This window comes from Leucopleurus acutus, assembly GCF_964270905.1.
Source record: "Leucopleurus acutus genome assembly, chromosome: 15".
NCBI classification, from domain to species: Eukaryota; Metazoa; Chordata; class Mammalia; order Artiodactyla; family Delphinidae; genus Leucopleurus; species Leucopleurus acutus.
The window spans coordinates 22,249,000-22,268,761 of NC_139157.1; the positions used below are offsets into that span (position 1 = coordinate 22,249,000).

General features: G+C 37.2%; 1 protein-coding gene across 1 annotated transcript in view; it reads right to left on the reverse strand.

The window, feature by feature from the left end:
• The window catches only part of ADGRG6 (adhesion G protein-coupled receptor G6), a 134,380-nt gene that overhangs the window by 53,167 nt on the left and 61,451 nt on the right, over nt 1-19,762 (reverse strand). The window contains exons 3-6 of the mRNA XM_082856103.1: nt 16,799-17,140; nt 13,937-14,560; nt 5,246-5,314; nt 2,915-2,998 (exon numbers count right to left, since the gene is read on the reverse strand). Of these exons, the coding sequence (XP_082712229.1) occupies nt 2,915-2,998; nt 5,246-5,314; nt 13,937-14,560; nt 16,799-17,140 (1,119 nt within the window). The remainder of the gene's footprint in view (nt 1-2,914; nt 2,999-5,245; nt 5,315-13,936; nt 14,561-16,798; nt 17,141-19,762) is intronic.

Sequence of the window (19,762 nt, forward strand, 5' to 3'; positions counted from 1 at the left end):
TGTAATGCAGAAGGCACTAAGGTTATTTGTAGGAATACCTAGATTATCTCTCATATACTGAAATATGTGTTTATGAAAAGTAGCTTAGAAGATAAGATTTTCTTAGTATATAATCTGAAGTATCAGATAAAAATCCTATTGAAAAATAACAAAAAGAACTTTACACGGGGGGATAGGAACATTTTACAAAAGCCAGGAAGATAAATTTGATTGATATACTGAAAAAATATGTCTGATTGCCAAACAGTCTCAATCCCTCTCCCTCTGACACCAGCATATCATGATTGACGAACTCAGTAAATCTCTTTAATAGTCCGGAGTTTAAAGGACTAGATAAGGTAGATAACAGATTTGATAGCTGTATATCTTTCTTAGAGTGAACAAAACAGGGTTCCCTAATATATCAGATCATAGGCCTGAGAATGTTTACTACATCAGTTTCCCAAGGAGTAAGAAAAGTATATTTGAAATTGTTGACAGTATGTGAATAAGCTTAGATAGTCTAGGACATGACACTAAGTCCCATTTATTCACAAGGTAAGCAAGTAATTCTCTTTTCAATTATTTCAAATTTGACTATACCAAAGAAAAAACATCTTAATTACAGTGTGTCTCTAACCCTTTGTTACCCTCTCTTTTTAAAAAGATAATGAAGGCTTTAGGTGCTGAGATGTGAGAAGGCAATAGGATATAGAGAGAATTCAACAGCATTGTTTTCATTACATTTATTTTCACTTTTCACTTCTATTTTAAAACAAGTAGTACTGGTTTCATTTTACAACAGTGATATTAATTTATTTATATGAATATAAATGTTTAAGTAAAAAAGTGAGTCAATTTAGGGGGAAAAACTATTAAATAAATAGTGGAGGTGGTTCAAGGATGTGGTAAAATTGTTCAGATGGTGCATCAATTTGAGTACACCATTCTGAGACTACCGCTACTACATGACTTTCAAATATTTTTAAACATTTTTAAGTGCTAGGATTACATTTTTATCCAGAATGATCTGAATTGGATTTTTTTTTCTTTAAAGTGGCTAAGTCAAACCATTTTAACTGATTCTAACATTTGCTTGCTTTGTTGAAACTCCAGTGAAGGTTATGACGCAGAGAGAGATGGACTGAACAAGGCTCTCTTCAAGAATGTCAGAAATGACATGATTGAGTGAATACAGCTCCACTCCACCAAGTCAAGGACTCTGAAGCATCATGTAAACGTTCTTGGGCAGCAGAGGATGTGCCAGTCCTAGAGGGAGAATGCCACAGAGGCTCTTTGTATGTTCATACAAAGGGTGAAATACTTAGTCAGAATTATAATATTCCCATCTACTGGCTGGGGCCCATGTGAAATATGCACTGGAAATTTCAGCTGCTGTTGCTTTCTTGGGGATTGTTGGAATTTTTGCTCCATCATAAATCTCCTTGGTGTAACTACCAGAATAACCATGAACACTTCCCTGAATCGATGTCTTTATATCCCTAATGAAATTTATATCTACGTTTCATGTAAAATATTCCATACTTCCAATTTAAATGTCCTTAAATGTACAGGAAGTTGATGTAACCCCCAAAGCCAAAAGAAAAAATGAACTATGTGGGTTTCTTTTCTCTGGGTTTTGGTCCCTGGTGATATATTACAGATGTCTTGGCCTTGCAAGTTAAATGATTGGGGTTGAGAAAATTCCTTTCTTTCTTTTTTTTAATTTATTTAATTTATTTATTTTTGGCTGCTTTGGGTCTTCATTGCTGCATGTGGGCTTTCTCCAGTTGCAGCGAGCGGGGGCTACTCTTTGCTGTGGTGTGTGGGCTTCTCATTGTGGTGGCTTCTCTTGTTGCGGAGCACAGGCTCTAGGGACATGGGCTTTAGTAATTGTGGCACTCAGGCTCAGTAGTTGTGGCTCGCGGGCCCTAGAGCGCAGGTTCTGTAGCTGTGGCGCACAGGCTTAGTTGCTCCGCGACTTGTGGGATCTTTCCAGACCCGGGCTCGAACCCGTGTCCCCTGCATTTGCAGGTGGATTCTTAACCACTGCACCACCAGGGAAGCCCCCTCCTTTGTTTCTAATACCTCATATTTGAGAATACTACTGTGTTTGAAGCAATGGTGTGGTCACCTGATTGGAATTTCTCTTTTTTAGAAGAAACTGAAATCACTTACACTGAATTACCAGAAGGCTATGCGGTGTAGTTAATATAGGTAGCAGATTAAATAATAACTCAATTCACCTGGCATTTCTCCAGTTCATTCCTTATCTTATGTGACTGCTATATTTGCAAGTTACAAATAATATAAACAAAAACATGTATATATAGAGGGAAAAAACAGAAGGTATTGGCAGTTACTTGAAGTTTTGTCAGTCGAAAATTGATTTATGATTTAATTGATATACAATCACATTCTAACCATTATTCTTCAACAAATAAAAACAGAGAGCAAGGTATTACCATATAAAAATAATTTAACTGTCACAAATGTTTGACCATAAAGTTGGCCTTAGTGAGAAATTAAATTACTAAAATTATTTAGTTTTTTGAGATTATAAAATGCTTTAAAAACTAGTTTCCTTAGAGAATAATCTGACAGAATGTGATGAATATTTTTCTTCTCAGATCTCTAGTATAATGCAAATTAATTCCTTTAATTTAATGCCTCTCTCTTAAAGCTTCCTTTGAAACAAATTTTAGCTAAAAGTGCAGAAGCATGGCACTAGAAATGTACTCATTCCATTGGTCATTAGAATGGGGAACTCAAAGGAGTCAAGTGATATTTATTTTACTAGTCTTACAAATGTACAAATGTACCAATTGATTCTAACAATAGAAACTTTGTTGGAACATTAGATATTTCCACCCTTAGAATACAATTTTTCATCAAGTCAGACATACTACAAGTATAAAAGATAATGATTTCTTACCATTCCTTTGTTTATCGGTTCTATTAGTAACAGGCATGTTAGTGGTGACAGTGGGTGGTGTAGTACTAGGAGAGTTTACAGTAGCTGGTAAGAAAGATGAGAGAGATGTAATTTTGCAAGGAGCACATGAAAGTTAATATGGATGAGCAATCTATGGTTAACGCATGAAAATATATAAAGGAGGAATGGAAACCATTTCTTGCCACTAAACACAAGTCCCAAGGTTATAATGCATAAAATGAAGCAACGCTTTCTATGGCACATTAAGAATCTGTTCCCATGGCCTTTCATGCCATATTGTATGAGAGTCTGCAACCGGCACAAAGGGAACGGAGAAAGAACATTTAGATTCTAGATCTAGGTTTGCCATCAAGAGGCTGATGACCACACAGTAAATGACTAAACCTTATCCAGAACTCAGTCTGCTAAGTTTGTAAAAAGAAAGGTTAGAGAAGGAAGTCTGTACAGCACCTGTCAGCTTGAAAATTATCTAAAGTCAGTCTTTCTGATATACTGAGACTAGCAAAATAAAATCTCAGGGGAAAATGCACTTCTCCTAGAGAAGGTAAATGTAAAGGGAAACAAAAGAGAATGAAATGTATAGATGAAATCAATCATCTAAAGATCCCAAAATCTTTACTACACACTGATGGATGAAATGGATTTCATAAGGGCAAGTCATACAGGAGAGACTTTTCAAAACAGTATGTCAAGGCTATGCTTCTGATATTACTAAAACTCTCAAAGATTAAGCCCTTATGTAATGCTTTAATACCTTTCCAAGAAATTCTGGAGGAACAATGTAAGTAGTAAAATAGCTATACACATTATTTTCCTTTAGTTTATCTTTGGAGTATATTTGTATAAGATGTACCTTTCTATGTACAATAACCATTTGTTACGTATTTCTCTTAATTAGAAAAAAGTTACCTAAATTTAAAACATTTCAGTGGTTATAAAAAGAATTGCCTTCCAAAGCCTCTTTAGAAAATATTGAATTCCTTGTTCAAAATGTGTATTCTTAACTAAAATAATTTTCCATTCCAAAGTAATATATAACACCTAAGAATGGGGATTCTTTTTGAAAGTCTTTTATATTTTTAAATTATGAACAATCAGTTATATTTATTTAATGTAAAATACATCAATGAATATGAAAATGCTTTTTGGTCATTTAGGACATAGGGGGAAAAAAAGCTGGGCATCTAGTCCTTTGACCCAAGGAATCATTCCTACCTCAGATTAAAAGAAAAAAACAAAATTAAAATTAAAAAAAATCTTCACACCTTGAATTAAGCAAAACCAAGGCTTTTTTCTATTTCATATAACTATTTTAAAACTACACTGAGTTCATGGAAAGAAGCTACTTAATGACTTTATTTTCTTAGGGTATTCATCAATAATAATATCAAGAAATAATGTCTCAGAAAGGAAACAAAGATAATAATGAATTACACCCCTTCTCCCTGCCTACTCTACTCCCACACTGGAGCTACAGAAGAGAGCTTAGGTTTCTATTCCTTCCATCTCACTTCTAACCCCCATCACTTTCATGTTATGATCCTCTTAATAAAAGATCCCGCTTTACAAAAGGCATGGTCATGATTCTTAATGTGGCACATAGAAATGCTACTTCAAAAAGAAGTATATAATAGAATAAATGGATGAAAATGGGTCATGGGTAATTAGAAGAAGCATGATAAAATTAAAGTAAAATATATTATGTTAAAATCTATGCGACTATGTATTATTTAGCATGCAACCATTCAGTACGTAATATATATACTGACCACAGTATAGTCATTATGCATTATAATAATTAATAAAAGAACATCCATATTAGTTCAAACTATTTTTATCTTACATACATTCAAACTGTTCATACATTCAAACTATTTTCATGTTAATATTGAAGTTACATTGCACAACATAAATTGCCTCATGGCCTTGTCTTAACTAACTATTCAACTTAATTTTTCCCCTTGTTTTTTAAACATGAATACTTTTTCAAAATATTGTATGGCTATATTATACTGGACAATATTCTTGAGACCAAATTGAGGGAAAAAATGAAGTCAACCTTTCCTAATAGCATATAATCATTCACATTTAAAAAACTCAGTGCTTTATGGAAATGTGGTCATACAGTGTGTGAATGCATTCCTTCTCTACACTGCACACCCACACAACTAAAACACATCCAGAAATTCTTCTGGTTTTCTGGTTTCTGGCTTCTCAAGTGAAAAGATAAAATTCAAAACAATGACAACTACATTTTCCAAAATAGCAAGTAGGAAACAGAGACTCCAGAGGACGATGTTGACTCCCTACCTTGGCAAAGGGTCCCCAAATCTGCACAGTTGGCTAGTTCTGCGGCCGGGAGCGGGATCAGGTAGGAACCTCGATCAACACAGAAAGATTGTACAAATTTGACTTATGATTTAATTATAGTTTTTCTCCCCCCAAATCATGAATCATCTGGTTGGTGTAATAGGAGCAACCCTGGAAGAGTCCACCAGTAATATTCCAACATCAAGAAAGTCTCTAACGATCTTTATGTATCAATGTCAAGCTACTGAAATGTAAAATCAAGCTCCTGAAATCTCCCTCAAAATCTTTAACTCAATCTACTGGCCCCATGCACACATGAAAGGAAAATAAGTGCTACTGCCCCTTAAAGTGTGAATAAAAAGTTCAGGGCCTTTTTGCATAATAAATTATAAGGCTTTGGTGGAAATGATAAATAAATAAATGATAAATGATAAATGAAATAATAAGAACATCAAAGATAAGTTTCAAAAGTGAACTTGGATATTACTAACACTCATAAAATGCAAGTTTTTGGTTCATAGGCACTAGCACATGCTAGCTGCAATTCCAGAAATAAGTTTCCGTGACTGGAAACTTATTGGTCTCTGAGTCTTTTTATTTCAAGCTTTGCCTGACTCATCCTCAGCAGGAAACAAATTTTGAGCTGATTTTCTAGTAGGAGTAGTGGATTTTTCTCTGTTGCACTAAATCTCCCTCTGGCTGTTAACAGACTTTTACCAACAGGTTGAGGCTGAGGAAGATAGGCTAAATTTATCGCAAGGCATATTGTACTATGAATAAAGACAGAAGAATAAATACAAATATATATATACATACATACACACATATATTTAATTTTTAAAGAACATTTCTATAATAGTGACTACATTCTAATGTTTAAACATTTTCCAAACTTTCCTGTGGGAATGGTACATAAAGGCAGAGCAGGTACATGAGCCAACAAAAGATGTCTAATTAGGTTAATTGTGTGCATAATTAGAAAGCATCCCAGCAATTTAGCAGCATCTCGGGAGTCATGGTTTCTTCATTCTTGATTGCCTCAGGCAGCTGGTCCAAGGAAGGAATCATGTTATCTCAGAAAGACTCAACCCTGTGGCCTCCAGCAGGTCTGCCATGTTAACTGGCAAGAAGATCTCATCACAGACCTTTACATGTTCATCCAATAAACATTCACTCACTGTTTAAAGTGTGTGAGACGTGGAGGCTAGAAGAATGCTTTAAAACAATGCCTCTGCTCTCAGAGAGGCATGAATGGGAGATGGCTTCACAGTTCTCTGAGTGATATAGATGCATAGTGGCCAAAAGGAAGGTGTGACCAGCAGTTTGGTGAGAAGGGTGAATAGGAAATCCACTACAAAGATTAACCGGAAATATGAGGGGTCACTATACTGATCAGGGGAGAAGAGACTAGAGATGGTTATTACTAGCAGACAGAATTACTGAAACGTATACCAAGAAGGCAGTGAAATGGTCTGGGAACCCAGGTGGCATGGCATTACTGGAATAGGACATTTATAGCAAATTGGTAGGAATGATCAGATATATAGGTAATGGACAGCTTGTGGAGGGCTTTGTAGAATGCAGGCACTATGAGTCTCCGGACTTTGTGTCTTTCTTCCAATGGCATATCCCACACACATAGTCGGTGGGTCCTCTGAATAAATTATTGAATGCGATACGAACGACTGAACATTTTGAACTCTTTCTTGAAGTAAATGGAAAAACAATGAAAGGGAGCTTGGTGAGAAAATTGACTTAAATTTAAAAACAATCACATTTGAGGCTCTATAACTAAAAGACAGGCGATACAAGAAGCATGAATAATACCAATAATTCAGGCTTGATATCGTAAGTACAGTGAGGATAGACAGAAAGATATGGATACAAGACATTTGAAGATGGAATATATAGGATTTATTTAGTGACTAACTGGAGAACAGAGAAAGAAAGGGAAGAATAGAAGAATTTTTCTGGTTTCCAACTTGAGAAATTGGTACACAATAATCTCATAAAAGGACATAGTAAATACTGGAAGAAAAGCAAACTTAGGTGGGGTAGGCTAAACAGTACATCCAGGAATAGGAACTGAGGTACTTGTGTGACATCTGGTACAAGGTGTACATGTTTTTGTAAGAGGCCTAGCCAGGAAGTACTCCACAGAAGCTATAGATGTGTCTGGGATCACCTGAGCTAGAAGATTTGATGGAACCATAGATATTCTTATATTTAAGTTTCAGATTAAAAGAAAAAAAAGAGCTATAGATTTGAGAAGACAACAATAGCTCTTGTAGAAGGTGATTTTACAGAATTCAAGTGAACAAAGTTTCATGGAGGGTGTGGCCACCATCAAGTATACAGAAAGTTCCAGAATGATAAAGACTGAGAAGACCCTTCACTTTGCACTGGAATTTTGGCAACAGCTCTTCAGTAGAAGAAATTCTCTTCAGTAGCGTGGGAATGATGCACTCTAGATTTCCAGTGTTTGAGAAGTGAATGCAAAAAGAGGAAGCTTGGCTACGAAAGGAAGCAGAAATGGGCGGGCGGGGCGGTGGGGGGCGGTGGTGTGTGTTTCCGATTAAAAACTTAATCTGTGTACTATGGAGAAAGAGCACGTGAGGAGGTAGAAGTTGAAGCCAGCCTAGAATTCGATCTTGAATGTTTTCTGCCCATTATTCCTTCCCATCATGCCCCCTTCTTGCATGACCTTACTTCTCCTTTAGGTATTTATATTTTAGTAAGGAACTTCTGAAAACTAAAAAGCTTTTAAAACTCAGAATGACTGAGGAAATCTCAGCCACTATAACATGCAAGAGAGGAGACCCATGGACTGAATGTTTGTGCTTCTCAAATTTCACACAATGTTGGCAGACAAAGGCTCCTAAGGCCACTTCCGGTGCTGATACAATATCTCTGGAAGACAAAGGGAGATAAGGGGACAGCATTGTGGGAAAGCAAGTTTTCAGGCTAACTACATTTCCACTGCAGATATCAAAGAGCTGAGAGGTGGAAATAAGGAGAGAAAATCAGGAGAGTTAGGATTTAGAGTAAGATGTTTAACAATTTTCTTTAACATTTCATCAGTTTCGTTGTATGGTAGCAAGTCTAAATTTCATCATGTGACATGCTTGTTATGGAAAATTGTAACATTTACTTCCCAGTATTAAACTATCAGTTGTTCCTTCTTGGGTACTTTTAGTTTAGCAAATTGACATTGCTTTATAAATACTTTATGAACACTATTTTATGATGATTCAGTATAGCAACAGAAATTAAATTTGAAGCCTGTTTCAGTGAAAATGGTTTGAATACAAGGGACAAATTTAATTAGAAAGGTCCAGAATATTGATAAATGAAATCTTACATTACAAATATACCAAATTACATATACATAAAGTATTAAAAATGTGCACAAACTTTTTATTTGTACCCAGTTCCATTTTCAGCATATCTACATAGAAAAGTCATTCTCCCAATCAATTTTTCTAGGTGAACAGATTTACAAACCAGAAGACTGTTAAGGAAAAAGAGACAATTCTTTGTCTTGGCTATTAATATATTTATCATTAAGGAACTTTTTTCAGAATGTGACCTATGTATATTCACTGATATTTGTGGATACCAAATATTTAAAGGTATTTATGGTTTAAAGGTATTCACTTAATATTATCTGCAAATTTTAAGGTTTAAAGGTATTCAGTTAATGTTAACTGCAAAATTTAAAGTCAAATTTCCTTAAAAAAAAAGTAATCTCTAAGAAAGGGCAGTAGACGAAAAGCTGTAAAGCTGTTAATCTTTCTTCTCTACTTTTGTTCTTCCAAAATCTTGCTACTGAAAGGAGTCAATATTTACACAAGTTGTAGTGAAAAAAGACTGAGTAGCCAATAACCCATCTCACACCCAACTTAATGACAATCCAAATAACAGCTGACAGAGCTAAACTCTCATGTGAGTTGCACTAATAAGACAAATAATAATCCCTTTCAACTCCTTCTTTGCAGCTGTTACTAAATTGAATTTGTTTTTTTTCATAAATATATTTAAAATAAAATTATTTTTGGATGCCATTTATGCTCATAAAGAGTTTGGGCATCTTCAAAGAATAACATCCTTTGTAAAGATGAGTGATTTCATCTTTATTATTAAAAAAAAAATTCAGTCATCTAAAAATGCTACACTCAGTAATTTGTTAGGAATGAAAGGAAGGAGCCAATAGTGAATCAGAGTTTTATGGCTGTGAGGGACAAAACTGCAATAATTGAAAATGAAAGGGTAGGAATCCAGGAGTTGATGAAGCCTTGGTAATTAAGTATAAAATTTCAGAGAGGAAAACAACAGTCGGTCCAAATCCAAAAATTTCTAGAAAAGGATTAACATCAAATTTGGGTACTTGTGAACTGTGTCTTATCTCTACATCCACGGTGGTTAATAAATGGAAGTGATTAATAAATGCTTCTTAAATAAATGTAATTTGTTTGAACTTAGACTCTTCATTGAGTTACACAGTAGCACTCAGGAAAGAGCAGTAATCAGTAAAATAAATATAACTGGTATAGAAGGCACTATCTGTACTTTGTGAAAATTGATGGACATTAGCCAGTGTCTAAACTCGAATCATAATGCAGGCAAATACTTGCACTTATGATTAAAGAGTCCGTTAGGGAAACTGTCTATCCACGGAGGTTATAAAACTCATTATTGTTTAATAACATTGTCCTAAGGAAAAGAATGATGATATAAAATGAAAAGGAATTGCTGCTAAATAAAGCATTTCTTTCTGAAAAGGACTGACAAGATTAACCATGATTTAAAAAAGAAAAAAGTGCTGGAAATTTCCTAATTACGTATATTCCCTAACTATACTTAGAACAGCATAGGAAAACAAAAGTCCAGTTATGAAATTACTAAAACGTTTATTAATAAAATATTGATTTTATTAAGGTTAGGATATTTAATATTTGAAACAAACGACAGGATGCTTTAATGTTGAATGCAGTCAGTTCTGTTCTACCATCCTATTTTCATATTAAAATTTACTTAGCAATAGACCTTTGGAAAATCTATTCATTTTCTATCACAAGTTGACTCTGGAATGAAAGCTCATATTTAACAGACATTGTCAAGCCAATGGAATGTTAGGCATGAAATTCTGTTTTCCCATTGGCTACTGTACTGATCATTAGTTTTGGGAAATTACCATTACCAAAAACAGCAAGCCACAGCGTTCTGGAAAAAAGGAAAGGTTAAAATGTTAATAGAGCATACTTTTTTTCACTTATTCAAGTTTTGCTTAGCTAACAAGCTTAGATATAATCTCTGATACAGGTATTTCCTGTCAGTTAATAAGTGACTTGGGTTCTTCAACTCCCAAAGCTTATGATTAAGCAGCAGGAAACTCCCTCTCCCGTTATTAGTCCTGATACACAGTCCAGGATATCTGACTGTACGGAACAGGGGTGTTTAGCGTCATTGTGGAATGTCAAGAAGATGACTATAAAAGTTAAAGGAACTCAGACACTGACTCTGTAAACTTGTGCTACTCCTTTGATTGAAGTCATTTTGAAAACTTACCAATGGCTGAGCTCCACGAGCACATATCTGATGCTTTCCAGTAATCGTAAGGCTTGGAAAGGAGCTTTAAAAACCGTGTTAAAGAAAATATGAGGACTCCCAAGTATAACCCCTGGGCACGGGGACAGGAGCCGAGAATTTTAGCCCACCAACTGCCTCGGCCACTTATGTTTTCTAAGCTTCAGTTTCCTGCCCTTTATAAAGTGAAGGGCGTGGCCTAAATTGGGATTCTCAAACATGAGTGCCTACCCCGGCCAAAGTCAATCTACCGGGGGCTGACGTGGGGAGAGTATGGAGGGTGCTAAGGGCCAAGGGGACCTGGAAAGCCCCTTCAAAGGGGGTGGTCACCACTTAGCTTAAGCTGCGTTGCTCAGGCAGAAACACTCGACTAGTGTTCATTTTTTGTTTATCAGAGAATCCAAACATTCATTTTTATGTGAAATCAAATTTTTTAATGTTGGAAATAAATCATTATTTAAAAGCATTGCGTGGAACAAATGTAAATAAATGAAAACAAAGCAGTGCTGCCACCACCACCTATGTCTAAGGGCTAAATTAGCCCCTGAGGGACTGGTCTATTATCTCTGGCCCAGAAGATCTAGCAGGTCTTTTCCAGTATTGTCCAAAGTGTGTGCTTCAGAAAACTAGACCCTTTGATTTTATTGGTCTAGTTTCAGGGGTTGGCAGATTTTCTCTTAAAGGGCCAGACAGTAAATGTTTTAGGATGGTGGGCCATGTCATCTCTCACAGTCAGCTCTGCAGTTGTTAACACAGAGGCAGCCACAGGCAATATAAAACCTCATGCGCATGCCTGAGTTCCAATAAAACTTTATTTACAAAAACATCCTAGTTTGCCAACCCCGGGTCTAGAGGATTTCTTAAAATAAGTTTAGGAATTCTTGTATACTACAGTCCTCACATTTTATTATATTAAGGTATCAAAGAAGCACTGCAGGAAAGAAACCTTATTTTGTTTAATACAAATACCATGCTAATACCTGGGAAAGCTAGTGTTTTGGCCAGCAGTGCTTTCTGGCCCGAAGAGACAGCTCTTGGACCTTTGTATTCCTCATCTTGGCAAGAAGTGACTCGCCTACTCTAGCACTACATCTCATCTTCTAGTCCTGCCTATTCTGAAAGACAGTCTAAGAGAACACAGTTCTAAAACTGAACTTTCTGACTTCAATTCCTGGCTTGGCCACTTATTAATTAAATGACCTTGGATAAGTTATTTAATCTCTTTGTGCCTCAATTACTCATCTGCAAAATGGGATTAATAATAAAACTCACATCATGCAAAATGGGGTTAATAACAAAACTTACATCATGGGATCTATGTTGTAGGAAATGTTACCATGCATAAAGCACTTAAAACAGTACCTAGTACATAATATACATTCAATTTAAGTATAATTTAAGTATTTTGCAACTATTAATATGACTAGCCAAATCCTTTTTTCTTTTTTTTCTTTTGGCTGTCATAGTCCTCAAATATTGACCCACAGGAAGGCAAATATTAAATAGTCTATATTATGAGTTTTTAATAATGGCCAAGGATATGATGAAAACAGGTCCCTAGACTAAAGAGAATCACCCTGAACATAGGAAGTACACCACTGCCCTCTCCTCGCTGTTCACCATGCCACACCAAACACACACACGTGATTTTCTCAGTTCTCTTGCTGAGTGAAAGACTTCTTGGGAGTCCCTGAAGGTCGTTCTCTGTAGCTAATCTCAGAATGAGATGATGCTAGGAACACCACTAACTCTTACAAAGTTCCAGGGTCTCCTGGAACAGGGTTGTGGTTTACCCTCTTTCCAACAGCCCACAAGGAAATACCTCTCAAAAGACATCACATAACTGCCTCCCACCATCTTCAGGAGCACTAGGGACCACACGGAGAGATGGGTGGCCCACAGAGGGGTAGGTGACAGGAGCCCCCCAGGCTGGAAGGGCAAACGCAGGTCAGGGAAACAGGGCAGGTGACCTCAGGTCTTCACAGTGGGTCCCACTTTGTTGAAAGTATTGGGAATGAAGCTCTGATAGAATTCCCTCCAAAGTCACATACAAATGACTTTTGAATATTAGGCCCCTTCTATCCCTCCTTTATTGACAGTTATCTCTGTGACTAAAAAAATATATATTATCAACATCTTAGATTTAGTCATGACATTGAAAATTGATAATGAAATTTATACTTTTTATATTTGACTCAGTCCTACAGTAAAATAAGGACTTAATTGACTTATGTACACAAAGAATAATTGCTAGAAGTTTATTTTCATATAATTTTTGTAACTTAGAATTATTTCCCTAAATATTTTGCAGTTAGCTACTCAGAATAATATCACATTTAAAGTCTCCCAAAGAGCAACCAAAAAGACAAGAGTATTTTTAACAAACAACAAATGCTCATTTTCAAATAAATGGAGAAAAAAGTTAAAGAAAATTGATAATTCCTGATTATCAAGATTTTCCATAAAATGAACAATCTTTAATATTGGCTAAGTAAATACCATTCTTTTTTTTCTTTTTTTTTTTTTGGCGGTACGCGGGCCTCTCACGCGGGCTCACTGCTGTGGCCTCTCCCGTTGCGGAGCACAGGCTCCGGACACGCAAGCTCAGTGGCCGTGGCTCACGGGCCCAGCCGCTCCGCGGCATGTGGGATCTTCCCGGACCGGGGCACGAGCCCTCGTCCCCTGCATCGACAGGCGGACTCTCAACCACTGCGCCACCAGGGAAGCCCTGTAAATACCATTCTTTTAGGTGGTGGTTGTTTAAGTAATGCTCTGGAAATTTCATTCTAGGATGACAAAGGTCAGCTTTTCACTGTATCATCTTCATGATTAAAGACAGTAACTTATTAATTTCTTTTGTTTTAGTCCTGGGGTTAACATTTCTATATGGGACGCAATAATTATACACAATTGTTTATATTAGGTATAAACCATGTGATATTTTATGATACAGGAAAAAGTTAAAAATGGTAGGACTAAAGCTTTGATTGAATATGTATGGCTGGTAAGCACACACATATATGTGTGTCTATATAATTTCTTGTTGACAAACATATTCATAGAACAATGGAAAAAAATTAAAGAGTGACTATGCCAGAGACTTACCACAGCTGAGGTTGCTTTCAGCTTTCAGAGCTAGGGTTGGGATATTCCAAAAGTCATTTTGCCAGTCCACCACATTCCCTTTCACATTGCAGCTGAGGTTGAAGAGGATTTTGGAATTCATGGCAAAATTCCAAAGTCGAAAGTTATAAATGTCCCCTTTTAGAGAGGCAATTTCATTTTGATTGGAGCCCAGCAACAATTTCCCATTCCCAGGAATAACTTTACTAATGGTAGAATCACATGAAACGGCCCCATAGTTTCTTTTGAAATTTACACCAACGTATCCCAAAGAATTATTCCAAACGATGCAGAGCTGCTCAAAGCTTTCCGTGAAAATATCTTCCTTATCTTTTACAGGTAACGCACTGTTTAGTAAGCATTTTGAGCCAGAAATAGATAGAAAGTAGCCGTTCTTGGTCTTTCCGAAACTGAGCAATGGTGTGAAGGATGCATCTGAGTAGGAGAAAGCTGTCCATTCGTTGTCTTCCTTGCCAATTTTGGTTGCTTCAAAGCAGAGTGTGAAAGCTCTGAGCTCTGGAATAGAGACACTTTTTGCAAGAGACACCTGGTAAGTATCTAGTGTCTGGGGTAAAATGACCTTTTGATTCCTTAAGGACACGGCAACTAGGACAAAACACAGTAACAGATAAAGCCTGTTAACGTCAGACATGGACTAATGAGATGCAGAATGTCTGATACAGCCAACCCCTCCACACTCTCTACTAATTGGCTTTTACCCACCCTTTGTCCCACACTCTCCTCTTTCTCTGTCCACCACTCTCTTTCGCCAACCCAGTACCGTATACCCATAACAATAAGAAACCCCACCCATTTTTAACTCTAATCACGGTTGGCTCTCACACCTAAGCCTTCCAGTTATAGCTGCCAAGGTGACAGTTTTTTTCTTTTTTTAAATCCCTGATTTGGGTGGGGGGGAAAATTAAAGGACCTACTGGTTTCAAGAAAGTTCTGTTTATACATTATGATTTTCAAAACTATGTTTCTTTTCAAATAATTTCTAAACATAATAACTAATAGTTCCATTTTTCGTTAACTTTCACCCTTCCCAAACATTCCTGTGCTACCCTTTCCCTTCAGACACCCCATATCCTACTTGTCTTCCCCATCACCAGGCTATTTTAGGATCAAAGGTAAAGACAATTCCACTGAGGAGAGGGAGTCGGGTAAAAAAACAAACAAAAATGGCATTTTAAGCTATATTTCTTTTACATCTGGGCATGTGAGCTAGTTTCTGAGAGACAGTAAAGAGCAGTGGTTAAAGGGCAGACAGTGGAGCTCCCTGCCCAGCTCTCCCACACAGTGCCCAGTGACCTTGGGCATGCCACTCTACTTTAGCTCCCTTGTCCATAAAACAAAGGGAAGGGCATCTATTATACAGGTGGGCCATAAGAACTGAATAAGTTAATCCCCTCAAAGCGCTGGAGCGGTATCTGTGTCATAGTCAATATACAGCTACTACTGATTACTAATATAGATTACTATAATTCTGTGCATGACAAATTCAAAATAAAAATGCTTTAGCCTAGTCTTTCTGTGACATATCTAAAATTATTAAGTAACACAATGGATTTAGCTCTGTGCTAATATTATAGATATTGTGAAACATTATGTACTGATTTGAGAGAGAAGTAGCTCTCCCCAAAAATACTGTTCAATACTGGCTTCATATGAATACTAGTTTGAATATATTTTAATACATACCAAGAATAGCTCTATAGTAATAACATCATTTTAATATAATATTCTAGTCAAAAATTCACGATGGAATCTAATAGAATGATTATATTTTAGTCTACTTCTTATATATAAAGCAGTTTCTAGGTCTACTTACCCAAAGGGATACTTATACAATATGTAACCAGTATTCTACATGCATTGTTAAAATAAGAAGGCTGGAAGGAAATATGTCCATCAACATTTTATTAGTGGTTATGGCTGGGTGGCAGATGTACAGGTAATTCTAATTTGCTTTTCTTTTTTAATTTTCAAATTTCCTACAGTATTTTATAACCTTAAAACATTATTTGAAAAATTAAAGCATGCATGTTTCAATTAACCACATATATATCTAATGTCAGTCACAAACAGTAAATAAAGCTGAAACCAAAAACACAATTTATAATAATAATGGTCAGAATGGTGCCTTTCTCTTCTGTTTCTTTTTTTTGATACATAACACCTACTTAAGCAGCTCAGAAGGAAAAAAAAAGTGTAACTAAATCTCACAGTCTCAGAGCTTGAGGTTTCCTTAAGGAAAGACTGGCTTGGAGAGAATGAGATTATTTAAATGTTCTGATATGCCGGAACCCGGAAAATATGTCTGATAAAAATATATTTCTTTCCTTCAATTAGCCATTTTCAAGGGGCTTTCCTCAGGCTCTGCTGTTTATTAGCTTCAGTTATACATAGTTCTTTTTACATTTAAATTTATATGTTTATTTCCCACATTTGTTCCCCTAGTTCCTGAAAAGGGCAACATCCTAAAAGCCTAAAATAAAAGGATTTCTAAATAAGAATGTTTTAAATGTTTGACGGAGAGATGTTAGAATTACAGATTCAATTATTAGCTGTGGGATATCTACAGGGTCTTTCAAGCAGCCTTTAAATGTTCTGTATATAAACAATATAAAAGAATTCAGCTCTACTGTAACCAGATTTTGGATCTGGTAACTATATCACTAATGAGAACGTTCAGAGAACACTAACAGATTCTTGCACTTAAATTCTAATCCTAATCATTCACATTCACATAAAAGAGCATAACCGTCTTCTGGTCCTCGTGTTTATTGTAGAACAGGCTAAATGAAACCAGAAGGTTGGCGCTGCCTTTGGTTTACATACCTCTGATGTAGCTGGCATTGAAACCTTTCTTCTGGATGCTAAAGTCACTTGAAAAGGACACATGCATTTCATTCGCACTTGAGTTAAATGATAGGCCTTTGGCAGTTGCTCCACAAAATTTAGTCTGGCTCTCTCCATTATCAAGGGATAATGAGTCATAAATGCAATTGGGAGCTTCTTCAATGTCGAAGTCATTAAACGTTATCTGAATGATATAGCCCGCGGGGGCTCGGAGGGTCCACATGCAAGCCTGGCTGTTGGGGTAGTCGTTAGGGTAGCACGGAGAAGTAAAGGTCCCAGAAGGGTTGGAGAGGACAACCCTGCAGTTGGCACATCCCCACGCTGCTGGGCAGACAAAAGAAAGACAGAGAGAAGGACTGGGATCAGAGGCGTGTAATTACCCAAGAGTACCACACAATGGGGACAATCAAACAGTAAACACTTTAAGATACCAAAACATCATCATCAACATTAAAAGGAAAATGAAACCATCTCAAGAAGAAAAAGCAAAACCAAGAGAGCAACAAAAAGTAAAAGAAAAATACAAAATTTCAGAGCACTGATTTTTTAAACTGGGGGCTCATAAGTGCTGAGAATCTGATAAAAGTCAGGGGAACTCCCTCCAGTAAAGCGTACAGGGGCCGCTGCCCTTGGCATACAATCTCAGGGAGTACATGAGGCCTCAGGAGGCAACACTGGATATCACATAGGTGCACTGACTCAGATGAAGAATCTCTACTCTACAGGCTAACTGAGCTGGGGTGGGGGGGATCTTATAGAACCATAAGTGTAGAACAATATTACAAACCATGGAAGAGAAACAGGAAATAAATGTTTAAAGAGAAAGCTAGCTACCAGTACAAAAAATTCAACAAGTTATCTTCTGGCAGATTGTAGTTTTTTCTAAAATTCAAATAAACAGCATCACCTGGTATGTGTGAAGCACTTATAGTTTTGTTTTGTTTTGAATTTATTTATTTTATTTTTGGCTGCGTTGGGTCTTCATTGCTGCATGCGGGCTTTCTCTAGTTGCAGCAAGCAGGGGCTACTCTTCACTGTGGTGCGCAGGCTTCTCATTGCGGTGGCTTCTCTTGTTGTGGAGCACGGGGTCCAGGCACAAAGGCTTCAGTAGTTGTGGCTCGCAGGCTCAGTAGTTGTGGCTCATGGGCTTAGTTGCTCCGTGGCATGTGGGATCTTCCTGGACCAGGGCTCGAACCCGTGTCCTCTGCACTGGCAGGCGGATTCTTAACCACTGCACCACCAGGGAAGCCCAGTACTTATAGTTTTGAAAAATACTTTCACTTCTCCCGCTTGTTTATTTTAGTTGGTAATTATATACCTGTGCGATTATCTTATTTATTCATTCATTCAGTGAATATTTATTGAGTGCCTGCTACACGCCAGGCACTATTCTAAATAGTATATACCAATGAGCAGGAAAGACAAAGTCTCCGTCTGAATGATTCTTACACTTCAGTTTTGGACCCAAAGATAAACAAACAATAATGTAATGACAGATGATAGTAAGAGGTAGGAAGAAAAGTAAAGCAATCAACTATTTCTCAAGTAGTACTTATCCAGGGCCTGGTCACCAGCTGGATCCAGAAACCAAGGTCTACTCTCTTTCTATTTAGTGATGCTTTTGAAATTAATATTCATGTTGTTTTTAAACATTTGTATAAATGTAGGCAGCAATGTCATTTTATCCAACATTCTGGATAAATAAACTGTCATAAAACTGACACATACACTTTCTAAAAGTAAAAGACTTCTACCATGTTAATGGAACTCACTCTCAACTTACTGTGTTCTTCCCTCTTTTACTGAGTTGAGTAGAATGAATATGGAATGACTTTTCTTGAAAACGGTAGTTAGTACAAGTATTACTTATTCTTCTATGATGCAGTGATATATTCAAGGATTTAGATGTGTTATGCTGCTAGAGTTAGGTTTTTCTTTTTTCCTTTCCCTGTGGCCACCTTGTGTTATGCAGGGGTTTGCTTTGCCAATTCTGCTCCCCAACCATTCTTTCTAACTTGCCCTCCCTCTGGCTCTTTCTCCCTAAGTCTCCAACATCTTTTACAGGGCTGAGGATAGACAGAGAAAACAATCTATGATCATCAAGTGTTAGCCAAATGCCTTCTCTCTTTTTTTTTTTTTTTTTTGCGGTACGCGGGCCTCTCACTGCTGTGGCCTCTCCCGTTGTGGAGCACAGGCTCCGGACGCACAGGCTCAGCGGCCATGGCTCACGGGTCCAGCCGCTCCGCGGCATGTGGGATCTTCCCGGACCGGGGCACGAACCTGTGTCCCCTGCATCGGCAGGCGGACTCTCAACCACTGTGCCACCAGGGAAGCCCCAAATGCCTTCTCTTATCCATCCCTGGAGCACGATGCTCCTCTCCTTGTAGCATGATTCAGAGCAGCTGGGTTAATTCCATGTGTGAGATTATTTTGTTTATTGTCGGATTCTCCCACTATTCTCTAGGCTGAACAAGCAGAGGGTATGTACTGTCATAGTCACCATCTTACCCCTCAGGAACTCACAGCACCCCTGCCACATGGGAGACCTTTGATAAAATTTGTTAAATTTATGAACAAATAAATGAGTCACTTAAATGAAAGAAAACACACCTAACTTAAAGAATGACTAAGTACAGTATATGAAACTAAGTCAACCAAAGTCTAAGTCCAAAAAATGGCTGAGCGCATAAGGTCTGGGATATCTCTTTGGACGGGGTTTCGGGGCTCTTTTTTCCAATGGTTTCACTCACAGCAAGAGACTGAGATGAGCGGGGCCTGCCTCTCTGGCACATTTAGCTTTCTATTACTATGCCTTGGGCTCAGGAGAGAGAACTAATCCTAGTAGATTAACAGTAATGTATCCAGTGAAAGGCACTGGAGATTATAAAAGAAAAAAAGAAAGGAAAATAAGATACAGTCTCTGTGTCATTCCAACATGCATGC